Source organism: Oreochromis aureus, linkage group 7 (assembly GCF_013358895.1).
Source record: "Oreochromis aureus strain Israel breed Guangdong linkage group 7, ZZ_aureus, whole genome shotgun sequence".
NCBI lineage: Eukaryota > Metazoa > Chordata > Actinopteri > Cichliformes > Cichlidae > Oreochromis > Oreochromis aureus.
The window spans coordinates 48643105-48659795 of record NC_052948.1 but is presented as its reverse complement, the minus strand read 5'-3'; the positions used below and the strand labels follow the sequence as shown (position 1 = coordinate 48659795).

Sequence of the window (16691 nt, the reverse complement as noted above, 5' to 3'; positions counted from 1 at the left end):
TTACATTTGAGTAGGTGACATTCGTCAGGTACAGTAACGTGTTCTTCCTCGGAGACTCAAAAGGATATTTCACTTCAAGGCCAAGGGTTGGAGTCACCCCGTCACGTAACCTTTCCACCTGAGGACATGTGAGACGCAGAAAAGGAGTGGAATTCATATTACCGACACCCTGCGCCACATATGAGCTATAAGTTCTCTGCTTGTATTAATAAATCATCCAATATGATCACTGCGTGCAGATGTTACCGTGTAGGTGATGTTGACCTCTTCTCCAATCATACTGAAGTTACTGAATTTCGAGGGATACTCATCGTCCTGTGTTATTTCAATGTGGTTGTTCAAAGGTGACCTGAAAGAAACATCCTTTTTACATTCTTCACTTCTCAATCAGAGCTTTAGATGCAAAATGATGTGTCTAATAAAGTTATAGGAAATAGAACCAAAAGTCTTGCTGCCACTAAAAAAAGGACACTCTTGAGCTCTTCCTAATTCCTTACAGGGCCAGTCGAACTTCACTAATGGTGAATAAGCCATCAGTCTATGTGCATTAACTTTACCTGCATTAACATATTTAGGCCACTCGCTGGCAGCACAAGATGCAAACAAATGCTGACATAATATCACCTTCCAAACATTTTGAAAGAATGTTAATACAACATTCATTCTTCTTTTAACCCCGTTTTACAGCCTGACATTTCTCAAAGGTACGTCTAAATGCTCCACTGATGCATCTGTAGATACCCACTGAGTGAAAGCGTGGCACACTACAAAAAGCCATCACAGCAACTCTAGGTGTTATAATGTGAATATTTATTAGAAGACAGTTATTGGACTGCAAGACATCAAAAGGTCAAGGGTCAAACTATGTGTGAGAAATCCTAAATAACCTTAAAGTAAAAGCAAATAATGAATTCCACTGACTTTATTAATCAACAAATCAATACATGTTTTGTTTTTTTGTTTATTCTTCTTATTACTTAGTAAATAAAAGCTACTATATTAGACCACGATTCTGCCACACCTGTCCTAAATTACCAGCAGTGGTAATGACCAAAATCATGTTTCTATAGTGGTTAATCCAGCAGAATGGATCAGCTTTTAAAGCAAAATGGCATTTTTAATACTAAAATATAATAATTGTTGTCGTTCATGAATTGAAAACTAGTTTGAGTGGTTGAATGTTATGTGTTTATACAATTCCATATTGAATCACATCATTCACAATCCCCAGACTACAAATCCAGATGACGGTGACGTTATCATTACAAGCATGTTAGCAGCATCGTAAGCTCCTGGCTTGGTTAACAAGGAGGAAAACACAGCACAATGACTGACTCTGTTGTGGTACTAACACCTTTTTATTCCGATATAAAAGGAAATGCTAATATTCTTTTTCTTCTTATTATTATTATCATCATCATCAGTAATAGTGGAAACTTTTACTTGTCTGGCTAAAAAAAAAGAAAAGTAAATAATGTATCTTTAATGCAAAGGTGTCGGTTCACAGCTACTCACTTTACATCTACTTTGAACGTGAGTCCAAGTTCATACTTGACAGGGATGAAGATATACAAACTGTTGTCACCCATGGTAGAGAAATCTTCTTCATTGTCACTACAAAAATACAATTTACATGCATATGTAACATTAACGTCCATCCACCATTTTGGACAATTAATCACAGAAATAAGCAGAAACAAAACTTTTTCATCTTTTTTTCCAGAATTATTATTATCCTGATGATGTGCAGAAAGAATGGAGGGATCCTCTCACCTTGTAGCTGTCACATTAAACTGAATTTTCTTCTGAAAATATTTGAGATTCACCTCAAATTTCACTGTTATTGTTTCCTGTGGATTTGACATCAAACCATAGGTTTAGTGAGCAGAGGTAAAGAAAATATATTGTACAGGTAAGATGTTTTACGGATCCTGCACATGGCAGCTGAAACTAACCTCTTCATTGTTTCCCAAGAAGGGGTACCCCACTTCAATGCTCACTTCGGTGTCATTTACAGTGGTCGTCTTTGTATCTGGCTGAAGAATTGTAGTCACAGAATCACACGCATTGCTTCAGTCCGTCAAGTCAAATAGCGCAGAGAGAGGAGGGAAAGGGTTCTTACCTCTACGTTCACAAAGTTGATGTTTTGTGTAAAGCTGATTTTCACGTTGGTGTTATAAGCTTTGTCTTTGAGGTTTTTGACGGTGATATTCAAATAAATGATTTCCTTTTCTTTGATCAATTTACTGGAGAAGTACATAAAAAATAAAAAGTCAGAACGGCTGGATGCGATGCACACACATCAACACAAGGGTGCAGTCATACTCTGGAACAGTCTGACTCGACTGAATGACTCCAAAACTACGACTTACAACACATCAAGTAACAACTCTGATGTGAGAAAGAAATAGTACAGAATAACATTCAAGAAAAAATATATATGTGTATAAATATACACAAACCCATTTCTGAAAAAGCTGTAATTCATTTAAATTCCTGTATCTAACTGAAAACAGTGCAAACACGGAAACAAATGCTCAAAATAAGATCTGTCATGCTCGTTTTTGGTTTTATAACAACAATATAATAATAATAATTCCACTAACCTTTGCTTATCATAATCAGCCTTCAGGGAGAGGTCAGGAACGCACGTCTGAGTTTTGTTTCCACAGTCCATTAAAGTAATCTACAAGACATTTTCAAGAAAATAACAAATTAAACATTTCAAAAAGCTGCATTTTTACTTGGGCTTGCAGAATGATGCTTGTACGAGTTTAAGGCCGATTGAAATCCGAGTTTAAGATCTGTACATGCAAGATGACTGTGTGACTTCACAACTACTTTGCAAGCCAATCATGGTAAAGACTCAAACTCTCATAGCCTCATATTGAAGTATGAACATACTGAGTCCAGTAGATAACTTGTGAAATTAGCAATAAGAATGAAAATGAGCCGCTGCATGTTTGTTTGCACCCCTGAGAAGAAGTGTTCCTTTAGATGATCTTCATTTCCTTTGCTTTTCCCCCCTGAGAGTGTTTCAGGCTCACAGTTGCATTTGTTCCCATTCCTAATAGTCTCCCACTGGACTGATAAGATCAACAGTATCTTCTCTCCCAAAAAAGATGGGACTGGAATATCATTTGGAGTGCAATGTCAAAAGAAAAACACTTCCGTTTGATAACTTCCTCTTCTCTGGGTGTTTGTCCTCTTCTCTTCCTGTCAATAACAATAACAGGAGAGGTCCCCGTGACGCAGCATGAGGGGAGACGGGATCTGCCGACGCTTTTAAACATAACACATGTGGTCGTGCGTTTAGGTGTGAGCAAAGGTAACGATGCGACTAATGCGTACGGGCTTTACATGCATTTTCTAGTACACGCTGAAGCTGAATCCTCCTGTGATGTTTCCCAGCTTTATCGGGAAACATCACGCACTCCAACAATTATCTGGGAACACTCTTGTTAGAGGAAATATGCATGTGGGGGTGTGGGAAGATGGTCCTGGCTGCTGGTGCTGAAACACTAATGCGGGCTGAAACTGAAGGATGGTAGTCAGCTGTTGCAGAAGCTAATGTACTGTATCAGCAGCCAGAAAAGAAAACCCGTCTCCTCGCTACGGGATTATAAAGACAGACTGGGGTCAAATTCTTCCTGTCTGTGACTTTTAATGTTCTGCTTAGTGTAACTAGTCGATTATTTTACTAAAAGAAACCATAAGTGATATAAGTGGTCTTACATTGGCATTGATGGATTTGGGAAGACTTTCATCCAGCACAGGACCTTCTTCATCAGCTTTTCCGAACTCCACAGACACAGTCAGAGGTCCTCGGAAGTCTAGCCGTTCCTGGGATAGAGGACGATGAGGCAAAGCGGGGAGGAAAATAAAAGGCATAGGGAGAAAAAAAAGTTAAGAACAATGGAGGACTTTAAGGTCAAAATTAACTGGCTGCTTTCTGACGCTGAAGCTTCGCTACATCAACTGCAAACTGATTCTTTCAAAACAAACGTGGTAAAATGGTCAGTTGAACACTGAGCTGTGTTATGATATGAGGAATGCTTTCTTGGCACAGTTCACTCCCTTCAAGTGAATCACAGCTTAGATAGCACAGCATATCTGAGTACTGCACCTGACCTTTGTCACCCCCTTTTAGCCGCTATTTAAGGTCATCTAGTGGCTACTCCCAGCAAGATAATGCCCCTGTTTTGATTCTCTGGATGAATTGAAGGCATTTTCAGAGCAAATGAAGTCTCCAGTGTTGCTGTGCAGTCCCTGATAAAGTGTTTGCCGACTGCCGAGTCTATTTGCAACACATTGCTGGAAAACCATTCAGCATTTAACTTTAAGCCAGGGGTGGGCCACTCCAGGCCTCGAGGGCCGGTGTCCTGAAGGTTTTAGATTTCACCCTGGGTCAACACACCTGAATCACATGATTAGTCCATTACAAGGCCTCTGGAGAACTTCAGGACATGTTGAGGAGGTCATTTAGCCATTTGAATCAGCTGTGTTGGATCAAGGACACATCTAAAACCTGCAGGACACCGGGCCTTGAGGCCTGGAGTCGCTCATCCCTGCTTTAAGCTAAAAGAAATGTCAAACGGATGGTAGAGCAAAGGTCAGAGAACCATCAGGCATTTGGATTGGTCCTCTGGGGCTTATAAGAGTCGGTGTAAACTTTTGCTCCTGTCCATTTAGCAGATGTTGAGGCAGTGTTTTCACTGGTTAAAAGAAAGCATCATCATGGTGGCAGCAAAGTCATTCATCAAATCCACCTCACTGAAAACCGCCAAAAAAGCAACACTCGCTAGTGCCACGGGCGTCAGGACAGACACAGGTTTGTGATCAGTCTCTGCTACTGAGGAAAAAAGCAATCTACCAAAGTAACTGAGATTTATTTGTGTTTGTGTGATTGTGCAAAGCCTTCATATGATGGACACACGCAGATCCAGTTTGAAAGAGATGCATCACATTGAGGCGCCACCTATGATGAAGTCCTTCTTGAGACCGTTCCAAATGCTGATTAAAACTCAAAGAACGCTGATGAAGAGCTTTTAACATGAAAGCGCCGCATTTACAGTCAGCCACACTGAACTGCACAGACTGTGCCTGTTGCTTAAACAATTATAAACCACACTGTTTATAACAGTATTTCAGTCACTGATAATATAACTTTGGATTTTAACTGATGCTTTAGCAGAGAGAAATTTTCTGTCAGACGGGTTCAGATTTGGATCCGTCTCGGATTCAGGGGATATAGACGCGGCGCTTCTTCCGTGCTTGTTAAATTCTCGACCCCGAAAGACCTCTGCCTGAGGACAAGTGGGAAGTCTCTGGTCTGACTTGCCCACTTGAACAGAGCAGGTATTCATACTCAACACACATAATAACAACAGCTGTTTCCAACAATTAGCTCCTCTTTCCTTCACTAAAGGGTTAGCCAGTCAGAGAAATCCATGGCTGGCACGAATGCCCGGAAGCAGAAGCTGCCCACGAAGACGCTTGGTTTTAAAGTAGGTGGTACAGCAAAGGTTTAAAAGCTTTTAGCAGTTATAGGTAAAAGTAGTCAATGCATCACTACCTAATTCACCTTCTACTTCACTCTAATCACTGTTTCATCCTCACTCCTTTCCTCCAAGTGTCTCCAGATAATTTATCGGCCAGTGCAGCACGAAGCATGCTTTGATCAGGACGGGGTCTGTTTCATGTTAGGTCTTCCTGCTCTGCATAGGACAGCTTTACCCTCCCTCCTCTCTGGCTAACAGCCCTAAAACACCATTAACATTTCCAGGAAGCCCTGAATATAACTTTCACTAATGAGCAGCGCAGCAACGGAAGGAATCCACTTGAATGTTGTGTTTAGTAGATGCAGACTGAAAATAAAGTCAGACTATGTACAGATAAGAAAACACAACTGAAGACTTGCCGACATCATGAAGGTTTTCTCCATGCATTCTTTCGTTCCGTCCATGATGGTGAACTTCTCTGTAGTCCTGCGATCATTTTTTAAATCTTTGCTAATAAATGAGGCCCTGGATGTGGCACGCAGACTGTCCAGTGTTATAGTATAGGTCATATCTACAAGACACACGAAGTTTAAAAAAAAAAAAAATGTGGTTATAAAGAAGAAAAATAAGCGAGAAAAATTGCAGAATCAAGTTGGTTTGTTACATGACTCACTTGCAATTGTGTCTACAGTCGGCTGGTCGGACTTGACTCTGTAGGTAAAGCACAACTCGGTCTTCACACAAATAGATTTCCTATTGCCGTGTTCACACTGGTGCTCAGTCTGCTGGAGGTTGACTTTAGAGGGGTTAAAAGTCATGTTGGCATACAGCTCTGCAACATCTCTGGACCTGGTAACACAAATGAAACGCATCAACTACTAGAAAACAAAGCACGCAGGAACAGTGCGTGTGCAGTTCGAGTACTGCATATCCTGCACGCAGTACTGCAACGAACCACAAAGTAGTAAAACTAGCTCTATACCAACTAGCTACAGCAGCATGTCAAATAGATGATGTCACTGATGCAGAGTAAAATAAATACTTTTACTAAATGCATCCGCTTTCACAAAGGAAGGAACTAATGCATCTTGAGGATAAAACTTGGCTTCAGTTCTCGGCATCCAAATGTTAAGCTTTCTAAAACAGAGCCAGCAGTCCAGGGAGAAGAGCCTGCCTGCTGCCAAATCCTTTTGAAACTCTAAGTCACTTGGGAAATGGAGTTTTCACACAGCCTAGTTGAAGCTCTGTCAGTAGAAGCTGTGGGAGAAAGTCTGCCTTGGAAGTTAAATCATGCTGTTGGCTTCAAAACTTTGTGGGCTGAGGATGTATGCTGCTCTCCAACTGTGAAGTATGTTGCGGGGGTTTTTAAAAGAGAAATCACGAGGAGGTTGATGGTCACCAGCCTACAACCCCAGTGGGACGTGCACAGCTGTCTAAACCCTGATTAATGCAATGGAAAGTGGACATGTATGCTGTTTTCTACTGCTGCTGTTAACGAAGTGGAATGTGTGGTTTTTGCAGTGAATGTTTGTATGTGAGGATGGGCCACGACTCACCAGAACAGCGAGGCCCCTCCCAGACCTCCTATAGTGATATCAGTGATTCCATCTCCATTTAGATCCATGACTCCATGTATGGACTGACCAAAGAATTTCACCTTTTCGCCATCGCCACCTGCAGGAATATGCTGAGGACACACCAACAAACAAAGCAGAGGATATTGAGGCAAAATTGCAGTTAATTTAAATCCATAGTGATGCTAACTTAGGTAAACAGTATTTGCACAGAGTGGAAGCGTCTGTAGCCTTATCTAAACTATACTGTAATGAAAACAACAACAACAGATCTTTCAGTATTATAAATTCCATCTTCTCACCTGTACAAATTTCTCTTTGAGTGATTTCTGGTCTCCGTGATAGATGTAGACAGCCCCTCTGTGGTCATTTTCAAAAGGCGCACCAATCGCCACATCATTATACCCATCAAGGTTAAGATCTGTCACTGCTGCAATGGCTGTACCAAACCGGGCACCGCACGGCTCATTTTTATTGGTGCAGCCGGCTGATTGGAGCGTACAGCAGGACTGATTGATAGGCTTTAAAGTATACTCATGCTCAAATTTGTTATTCTGTAACGGAGGAAAGACAAAAACAAGCTGTTTTATTTCGTGACTTTTAGCAGACGTCTGACAAAAGTTATCCGACTGATCTGATTTTCTGTACCTTGAGCCTGTAGACGTAGACTCGTCCCTGCTCATCTTTTTCTGGGCCCATGTACATTGGAGCTCCGACCAACAGCAGGTCAGTCAAGGAATCCTTATTCACGTCAACAGTCTGAAGGACGCTGCCGAAGTAGGAACCAATCTGCGCAAAGCCCCAAACCATCTTTCAGTGTTTACTCCACTGAACGTTACATTCAACTTGCACATTATATGCAGTAAGCAGTGAACCCAGAGCCCACATTAAGCCACTGACTAATATAATATAAACTAATATAGCTGAATGCTCACAAAGAATTTGGTGCATCTTGACCAAAATAATGATGAATTACACCAGCATCTTGTCCTGAATATATAAGACATAAATATGCACACATTTACAGTCATAGTCATCAATATTTATATTATTGTGCTTTTATGTATTAATTTACTATTTATTGATATATTGTAAGCTATCTAAGGAGCTTGGAAAGAAAAGCGTCTGGACTTCTTTAAGTTGCTTGAAGACGTTTCACGTCTAATCCGAGAAGCTTCTTCAGTTCAGAACTGAAGAAGCTTCTCGGATGAGAGGTTGTTATATTACTGTTTAGTGTGTCTATGTTAAATATGTTGCACATCACTTGTTTTTTTGGAAATTATTTTATTTCTGTTTGAATCAGGCTGATGACTTGTCATACATGCACATTTTGTAGCCATATTTTAAAAACTGCTCCTTTATAGCGCACTATGGACTAAACATAGTGTCGCTTGTGTTATTGGGCACTTCCTTTTGCCAGGAATGAATGGCCTGGAGCCACTTACTGACCATCTGCCCAACCAGTCCTTGGAGTTCTCTCATTGGCTGACATCCATGTGGATGTGTTGCTGGATTTTTAAAAAAACTTTTTCAGACTTTTTCCTCTACTGCGAGCACCACAGACGTAAATGAAGCTATTGTTTCTATAAATAATGGCTTATGTGAATGATGTGTTTTTACAGTGGCTCTGAGGTGTAAAACACAACAGCGGACAAAGCGTGTTTTCTATTAATTACTGTGTTTTGCATCTTTCCCTTTCTTTTATTATTTTCCTTAAAGGCACATGTGTAATTAGCTTAAGATAGAAACAGCATCGTGAGTTACCATCTTTAAGCTTCTCACATCTCCAGTGCAAAAGCGCCCTGAGGAACCGAGGCTAGCCAAACCTGCCAAAGACTCACCTGTTCTCCTTTCAGTATCTGCGAGATGACGATTCTGTTATTTGCATCGAGTCGGTAGATAACAACGCGGCCGGTGTGGTTGTACCGCGGCGCACCTGTGATGTACAGCTCTCCCTCAGACGTGGATGCTGACTGAACATCGTACCCTGCGGAGAGTGCATTTACAAGCACGTTTTTTCAATCCAAACAGTACGAACCTTCAGGAGTGTGTCACAAAAGTATCTGCGATTTACGATTCCTCTAGAAAAGAAATGCACCCTCGCTCTGTTTATGGGATATTTTTAATGCCTCCTCTGGCAGCTGTTTACTTCTGCGTGTGAGAAGGAAACTGTAAAACACTGGAAAGGAACACACACCCACTTAGAAAAGCGCACCGTGGCTCTGCATGTTGTAGCCTGAGCATTCGGAACGAGCATGTGCCAACAGCTGAGTTTATAGTATGCGAGCTACCAGCGCTCCATCTAATGACATGTTGATTAAATAACTTGATATTAAGATACCACGGCTGCTTTACGAGCCATAAAAGGCATCAGCATGGAGCGACGAGCCTGTGTATTATTATTTATGTGACACAGAGAACAGAATCTGCTTTCAAAGTCAGACAAATGACGTACCTTTTTTCCTCCTCGCAGCAGAAACTTCCATATTTATTCTGCAGCTTTCTTTTTAAAAAAACTTTATTTTACGTCAGAAACACTTAGATCAGATCTATGTAGGTGGAACAAAAAAAAAGGGTGTGTATTCCATGTATTTTAATTCAACGTGCTAATTTTTTTTAGCTTTAACTTGCTTTCAATTGATATATTTTAAGAAATTATTAACATAAGTAATCTAAATAAATAAAGCATCAGTCAAAGAAGAGGAGAAAACAGGAAGACTGTTAATCAGGCACTTATAAACATGAAGCAAAAATATTTTTGTAAACTGAAATACATGAAACCAAAGTTTATTCATTAAATTAAATAACTGCTAAAGTCATTTTTTAAATTTTATTTATTTATCATGACTTTATGTAATTCTTTAGACTCCCCAAATGCAATAAATGGATGTATACACATACACGGCTAGTCCTGATTCTCCATATTAAGGGAAAACAGAGAATGTAAGGCTTTTTACTTTTAGGCTGCTTTAAATTAGATTATATCCAACAAACACAGCTAGTACTTAAAGTGGCCTGTAGTGCTTTATGGCAAAGTAGGCCTGGATATTTAGACGGTAATAAAAGCATCATTAAAAGCAGTAGCAGTAGCATTAAAACTATCCATAATTTTGATTCCATAATTGACATAAATACATATGAGAAGGCAAAGGTACATATTATAAATAGCCTCCTGAGTAGATTTTAATTTTTTGCACTGTATTAGTAATGTTGTTAGAATATTTTATACCTAACAAACTCTGACTCCTTCATTTTAAAGGCTAAATACGTATAATATGTAAATATGTTAAACACGTTTCACCAAAAAACATTTAAACAATGTCTCTTTTATAGTAAAGGCTGCTATTATGCATCTAACAGCACTAACGGGTGATGTAAGTAAATAACTACAAGAGCAAGCGTTGTGCTGAGGAACTCACTTTAAGGTCAGTTATTATATATTTTTTACTTTTTAATACTACTTTAAATTTATATATCAGTGACATTTAAAGGAACTATAAATTTTATTAAGTTCCCACTCACCGAGGTACGCGGCCAGCCTTTCATTCCTAGCCTCTTTCATTGGGTCAAAGAAAGCATCTTTCCCTGGAACCACGCCTCCTCCAGCAGTGTACATTACCACTGTCCCGTTCCATTCATAAGCTCCCACTGCTCCCAGTAACACACCTTCCTAAGGGAGACAACAGACAAATATGTGGTGGAAAAAACCCAGTCCTTTATTTAAGCAAAACAGTGGTTCCATAGTGTAGTGGTTTACACATCTACACTAACAAGCAAATTATCCCTAAAAAATTTTTCTAATAAATACAAACACAAAAATATGCCAAATTGATGAGGTAGACTTACTTTGAGGTAGTCTCTGCATTTCATATACACTACTTACCCCCTCAAATGTAGTGGGGTTAAGCAGCAGCAGAGTACAAGCATCACAAAGTTGTATTTAAGTTCTGCACTTGTGTAAACGCCCTTCGTCAGAGACCTTCAAGATCCCAAACAATCAAAGTTGCACCGCTGATGGGTGCTTTTCATAACTTTCTGTTATTATAGTTATTTGGAATTTGTTTGGTAGCAATATTATGCAAAAGTAATAATAAAAAAATGAAAAAATAAAATAAAAAATGATACTATGGCACAAATCCAGATTACTTTATTTTCAAATGTAAGAAAGAGCACTGACTTTGGCATAGGACTGTGGCCTTTAAGTGCACATTAAGTGCAGCTTAAAAGTACAGCTATTGATCCCATAATAAAATAATAAGCATATACGGTATATTATTTCAGTTGAATATATCTATCGCTCTTTTTTGGAAGGGGTTGCAACAGGACATGGCATCTTTCATTAGCCACAACAAAATGCGTCGAGTGGCTCTTTCCCACTAATGACTGCTAAAGTGTGGCGTCACATGTTTAGGATTCAGTAGTATGACTTAGCTTAGGAGCCACTTCAGAGGAAGAGCGAGTCAGAGGAGATAAGAGCAGGAGGAGGAACTTAAAAAAGGCGAGTTTTTTTGATTATATGCAGGAAATAGATACTGAATTTATCCAATCAGCCTTCTGACTCAACATCCCTTACAGACTTTTCTGCTTCTTTCAGTTGCTTTCTGACTCGCATACAATCAGACAAGACAGCACCAGGATATCACAGTGAGCAAGTCTCAAGTTTCCCAAAATAAACCCACAGAGCTGAATCACCAAACGGCTGTAGATGGACCAGAGATAACAATGCGGTATTGTGTCGGGATGAGTTAAGCAGTTAACTTCCTTGCTGATGAATCCATGTCCGTGCAAACGGTTCACTTTGAATCCACAGATAGAGCAACTTATCACTGCTGTGATCTCAAAATACGATTCATCCTTCAGCCATTTGGTGCGGTCGGGTTACAGTAAGTGATTTAGCAGGACCCAACTATTACTCTGTAAACAATCTATTTGGTAGCAGTTTGGTGTGTGCATATTAACCACACATAAACAGTTGGACTGAAACTTACGTTTGAAGTGTGAGCACTAAACCCAGTTTGGGACATCTCCATCTGAATGGGGGAAGTGGAATTTCCACTTGTAGCTGAAGAAAGGGAAATTTCAGTTTAGCTACATGTACATAAACCACAGATAATCACATGTTGTCAAATCTGTTTTTACTTAGAAAAAAATAAAGAATATGGGCCTGAAACTTAAATATGGGTATAGTTTGAAATTTAGGGAAATATTTGTCTGTGACAGAACTGAGGTAATATCTTAGGTTAGCTTAACATGAAGAGGAAGATAATAAAAACGATGGGCATTAATACCATTTCCATGTGTGCCATTTTATTATTTCTAAAATGAATGTGACCAGTGAGGGGTGGACTGTGAAATGCTAACGACTTATCAATCAGAAGTCGTTAGCCAGGAAACATACCTTTTTCAACACACCCTGAAATGATGAACTGAGCCCACAAAGTCATTTATAGAGGTCTGTGTCAACAAGTGCTTGCTCATAGAGGGGTCATATGATTGTTGGAGTTTCCTCTATTATTGTGGGCTTTCCTATTACAATATAAAACACTCGCTTTTGTTGTGAATTGGCGCTATATAAATAAAGCTGATTGAATTGATCATTTTGCCTTAAATGTCTTAATTGTCAAACATGTTCAGCATGTAATTTTTATTCATACCTACTGGATCTATTTACGGTGCAAGGCTAGCTCCTTCCTGCTGAAATTGCTAAAGTAGCTTTGAGAGCATGCATATTGTGTGTCTATGCGTTTACCTTCCAAGGCCAAAATCCTGCTTCCCAGTGTATCCACAATGTTCACTAAAGCAGCCTCATCAGACACATTGAAGAAGTGGTCTTGGATAGGTTCACTGGAGATATTCTGGATCTCTTTGATAAACTTTTGCACCTCTGATAGAGATTTGTTCTGGCGACCGTAGTCCCCCAAAACCTGTAAACAAGAAAGTACTTAACATTAACGGATAAATTATTCTGACCAAAAACTGAAACATCACAAAATATTTTGTACTCACAGCGATGCCAAATCTCTCAATGTCATCATCCTCACAAGCTTTGATGACCTTTTGTAGATTATAGTAGTCATGTGATTCTCCATCAGTCACAATCACCATGACTTTCTTAACTCCAGGTCGTGCACCTCGCTCTGGCATGAAGGCTTCCTCTCTGAAATGCAATCAACTTCAAAGTTACTCAGACAAACCTGACTTATGCTGGGTTTTTTTCTGACGACACATCAATTGCAACACTATTTTTTAATTTCCTCACAAGATTTGAATTCCATCATGTCTGAAAATGTATCTGCAAGGCCAACTGGAAGGCTTGTGCTATTTTTTTTTTCTAACAATCTGCCCATGACAATTGTCAAGCAGACTTGAAATGACAGTTTCCTATTCAAATATCCATTAAAACTTGCCAAACCACAAAGACTCAATTATTAACTGCGGTCAACCGTTGCCGGGTTTGCCCAAATGAGACAGCTAATGTTAGGTACCTGGCAGTATCAATGCCCAGGAAAGTCATCGTCTTGGTGCCAGTGTGCTGAGGAAGGTCTTGAACAAAATTCCGCAAAGCAGGCATGTTGTCAAACTGGCTCAGGTTGACCTGATGACTCACGGTCTCGCCATAAGACACAATGCCCACCTAGAAAACACGCATACATTCACACATTTAACATGTAAACTTTCTCCTACATTAAATTTCTCTCTATGTTCTTCTCTCCTCGGCTTCTCCTCCCAGACAGTCTGCAGAGGATGTGGCTGAGGTCTGGTGAGCTTGATATGACACAATGTTCTTTATACAGACTGCAGAGGACTTCAGCAGCCATGGAAGATTTGACTTCCAACCACTAGACTCCACAGAAGGAAGACTTTCCAGTGCCTCCCTGTGGAAAAGTCCACAAGCTGTGAGCCAGATCAATGTAACCATAAGAAAAACCCATTCACAGAGCGATCCAATTCAAGTGGACAGAAATACACTCAGGTTCAAACTTAGTGAGCAAGAGGCTGAAATTACTTTAAAGTGCTCAGTTTATGAACTCTGCTTTATAAAGGGGATCTAACACGTGTGGAAAAATTCCATAATGGAGCAAAGTAAAGTCATTAAACATAATTACTAACTAATATAATCCTCCATTCATTCCTTTTCTATATCTGATTGATGTTACATAACTATTCCATTTATTCATTCATGTATGACTGTACAGCCTGCACTGGACGCACCCCTAAACCCCTCTGCAAATGTCTATAGCCACTCTTCATTTCTTTATATTTTAAAAAGATGGATGGAGTGGGTAAAGGCTTTTAAAAAGTACTCTATATGCAAAGAAAATTGGCTTTTTTTGTTGTTCTTTAAATAGTGCAACTGACTTGTGTCTGTTTAGGTCCGATCTCAAGTCTCCCAATGAACTTATAGAGAAACTCCTGAATACTCGACCAGGGGTAGATACTGTTAGATCCATCCAGCACGATCACAAGGTCCATCTCCTTCCCGCACTCTGGAACAGAGCCAAAAATGACATTTAATTAAAGGGTACGTCTAGTTTTCAGTTTCTCTCTGTAAGCACTAACAGGGGTGCTGAAAGCTGAGAGTGGACTTTTTTCTTTTGCCTTTTTTTACTTTTGGCTAGTCTACACAAGCGTATTTGATTGGTGATTTTTGTCCTAAGTAAGACATCAGGTTATGTAACATATTCAGACTCTTTCCTGTTTGCTTGCACCCACGGTAAACACACAAGCTCCAAATCAAAATGTAATAACGTAGATCAGTGTGTGTGTGTGTGTGTGTGTGTGCATTCGTGCGTGCGTGCGTTGGTTTGTGTACGTATAAGTTGGGGCGGGGGGTTTATAGAGGGTAGCACAATGGGAGAACAAAATGACTATTTCTGTTACAAAATATGGACTTTTGGGTTTTTTTTTAAGGCTTCTACTATTGTTTCACTAGATTGTTACATTACAAACATTATTATTATACAAGAAGAGAATCTGCTAGCACAATAGGAATAGTGAATACAGGAGAAGAAGGTGGAGTTGAATGTTGTAAATTGACTTCATTCATAAAAATGTGAAGTTATACTGATCGTGTTGGAGAACCATGTTATTGTTGCCCATTCGAAACGGCTGCCGCGCCTACCATACACCCCTAGTTTTTCACTGACTATGACTCACTTCACTATGTCATAAACAAACCTATGCATCCAGACCAATACTCTTAAGAGTGAAATTTGTGTGAAAATGTGTCCATAAAATCAAAAGTATGATTTTGATCTTGAGTAAAATTTGGGTGACGAATCATTGGGTGACTATTGTGTAATTTTGAATAACTTGTAACGAAACAGTAGGAGGAGTGAATTGTGGAGGGACAAATGGACCCATCGCATGTGCCCACTGGTCTTTCAGCTCAGTGAACTAGAAATTAGTTTTACTTCAAAAGGTGGCAGACCTGTGTAGTCAATTCACTGCTGTGCATTGGTGGGTGGTAAAGGCTGACAACAATTACAATTACCATTATGTACGTAGCGGAGATAATACAAACAAAAAGGTACAAAAAATTTGTGTAAAAGCCGTGGAAGGCAGTCATCCTGGTTTTATTATTTACCTGTGGAGGAACTAGAGTTGACGAGTTGTGAAATCTGTTGTAAATATTCATTTTAAACTGTCAAACTTAATTTATAAACCTAATAACTATGATTATATTAATTATAACAATTACTTGAGGCAAGACGTCTGTGTAGGAACAATGTAGGAAAAGTATTTCTAAAGTCTTTTTTTTTTCATTCAAAACTTTTTTTTACCTTTTTTTTTTATTCATTATTTAGTGGATTAAATGAGTATGAGCAGTATACGATAAGTCTGTGTATATGATTATTTGTGGTAAAGTAACAGTGATTCAGAAAAACTGAGGGAATGAAAGAGAAAATGACTGTACACTGTTTACTCTAGGGTTCTTTCAAAGCTGTTTCCATCCAGGGAAACGCCATGCAAGCCCAATAAACTGTCTCCTAACTTGGGCATACAATGCAGCAGATGGGCTGGGCTGGACATGAGAGGGATGGGGGGGGGTCGTCACAGACAAGTTTACATTAAGAAGAATGCTCTAATCTCTCTGTTCGCTGAGGGAGTGTGAGTTTAAAGTCAGGGTCCTGGGTGGTACTAGTATGACGAGGAGATTGCTATCTCTCAACCCAGACAGACAACTTGTACAGACAGCGTCCTGTCTTGAGCAGATTTTCTGTACTGTACCTTGATATTTTGTAAAAGAGTTGAGGATCTGGAAGGAAGAGCTGACATTCGCACAAACTCCTGAGATGAAATGTTGCAGGCCGCACTTGTAGCCATACTGAGGACCACACGCCTGTGGAAACAGGACACGCATGCAAACAAACAGAGACTCAAAGGCTGTGACTAGTTAGTTTTCCACTACTATGAGGTCATGGATGAGAGGAGAGCTACTGAAGACAGAAACAAAGAGGAAAGAGCGACTCAAACTGAGGATGACATAGAGAGACTATCAAAACCCACAAGAGGTTGATTCAGACTGTTTCTCTTAAATGAGAAAAGGAGACAGAACAGAGGAAAACTGCTATAAGGGAGCAGGCCTTTACTTAGAGGGAGGGGTTAAAGTGGA

At 39.7% G+C, this 16691-nt stretch overlaps 1 protein-coding gene across 1 annotated transcript in view; it reads right to left on the bottom strand.

Annotated features, from left to right (window-relative positions):
* Positions 1-16691, bottom strand: part of itga1 (integrin, alpha 1) — a 62572-nt gene that overhangs the window by 3549 nt on the left and 42332 nt on the right. The window contains exons 5-25 of the mRNA XM_039614810.1: positions 16307-16418; positions 14435-14562; positions 13561-13709; positions 13082-13232; positions 12825-12999; positions 12064-12137; positions 10598-10745; positions 8917-9062; positions 7724-7864; positions 7378-7629; positions 7058-7188; positions 6175-6350; positions 5921-6072; positions 3736-3843; positions 2607-2686; positions 2123-2246; positions 1956-2036; positions 1774-1850; positions 1516-1614; positions 247-349; positions 5-118 (exon numbers count right to left, since the gene is read on the bottom strand). Of these exons, the coding sequence (XP_039470744.1) occupies positions 5-118; positions 247-349; positions 1516-1614; positions 1774-1850; positions 1956-2036; positions 2123-2246; positions 2607-2686; positions 3736-3843; positions 5921-6072; positions 6175-6350; positions 7058-7188; positions 7378-7629; positions 7724-7864; positions 8917-9062; positions 10598-10745; positions 12064-12137; positions 12825-12999; positions 13082-13232; positions 13561-13709; positions 14435-14562; positions 16307-16418 (2721 nt within the window). The remainder of the gene's footprint in view (positions 1-4; positions 119-246; positions 350-1515; positions 1615-1773; positions 1851-1955; positions 2037-2122; positions 2247-2606; positions 2687-3735; positions 3844-5920; positions 6073-6174; positions 6351-7057; positions 7189-7377; positions 7630-7723; positions 7865-8916; positions 9063-10597; positions 10746-12063; positions 12138-12824; positions 13000-13081; positions 13233-13560; positions 13710-14434; positions 14563-16306; positions 16419-16691) is intronic.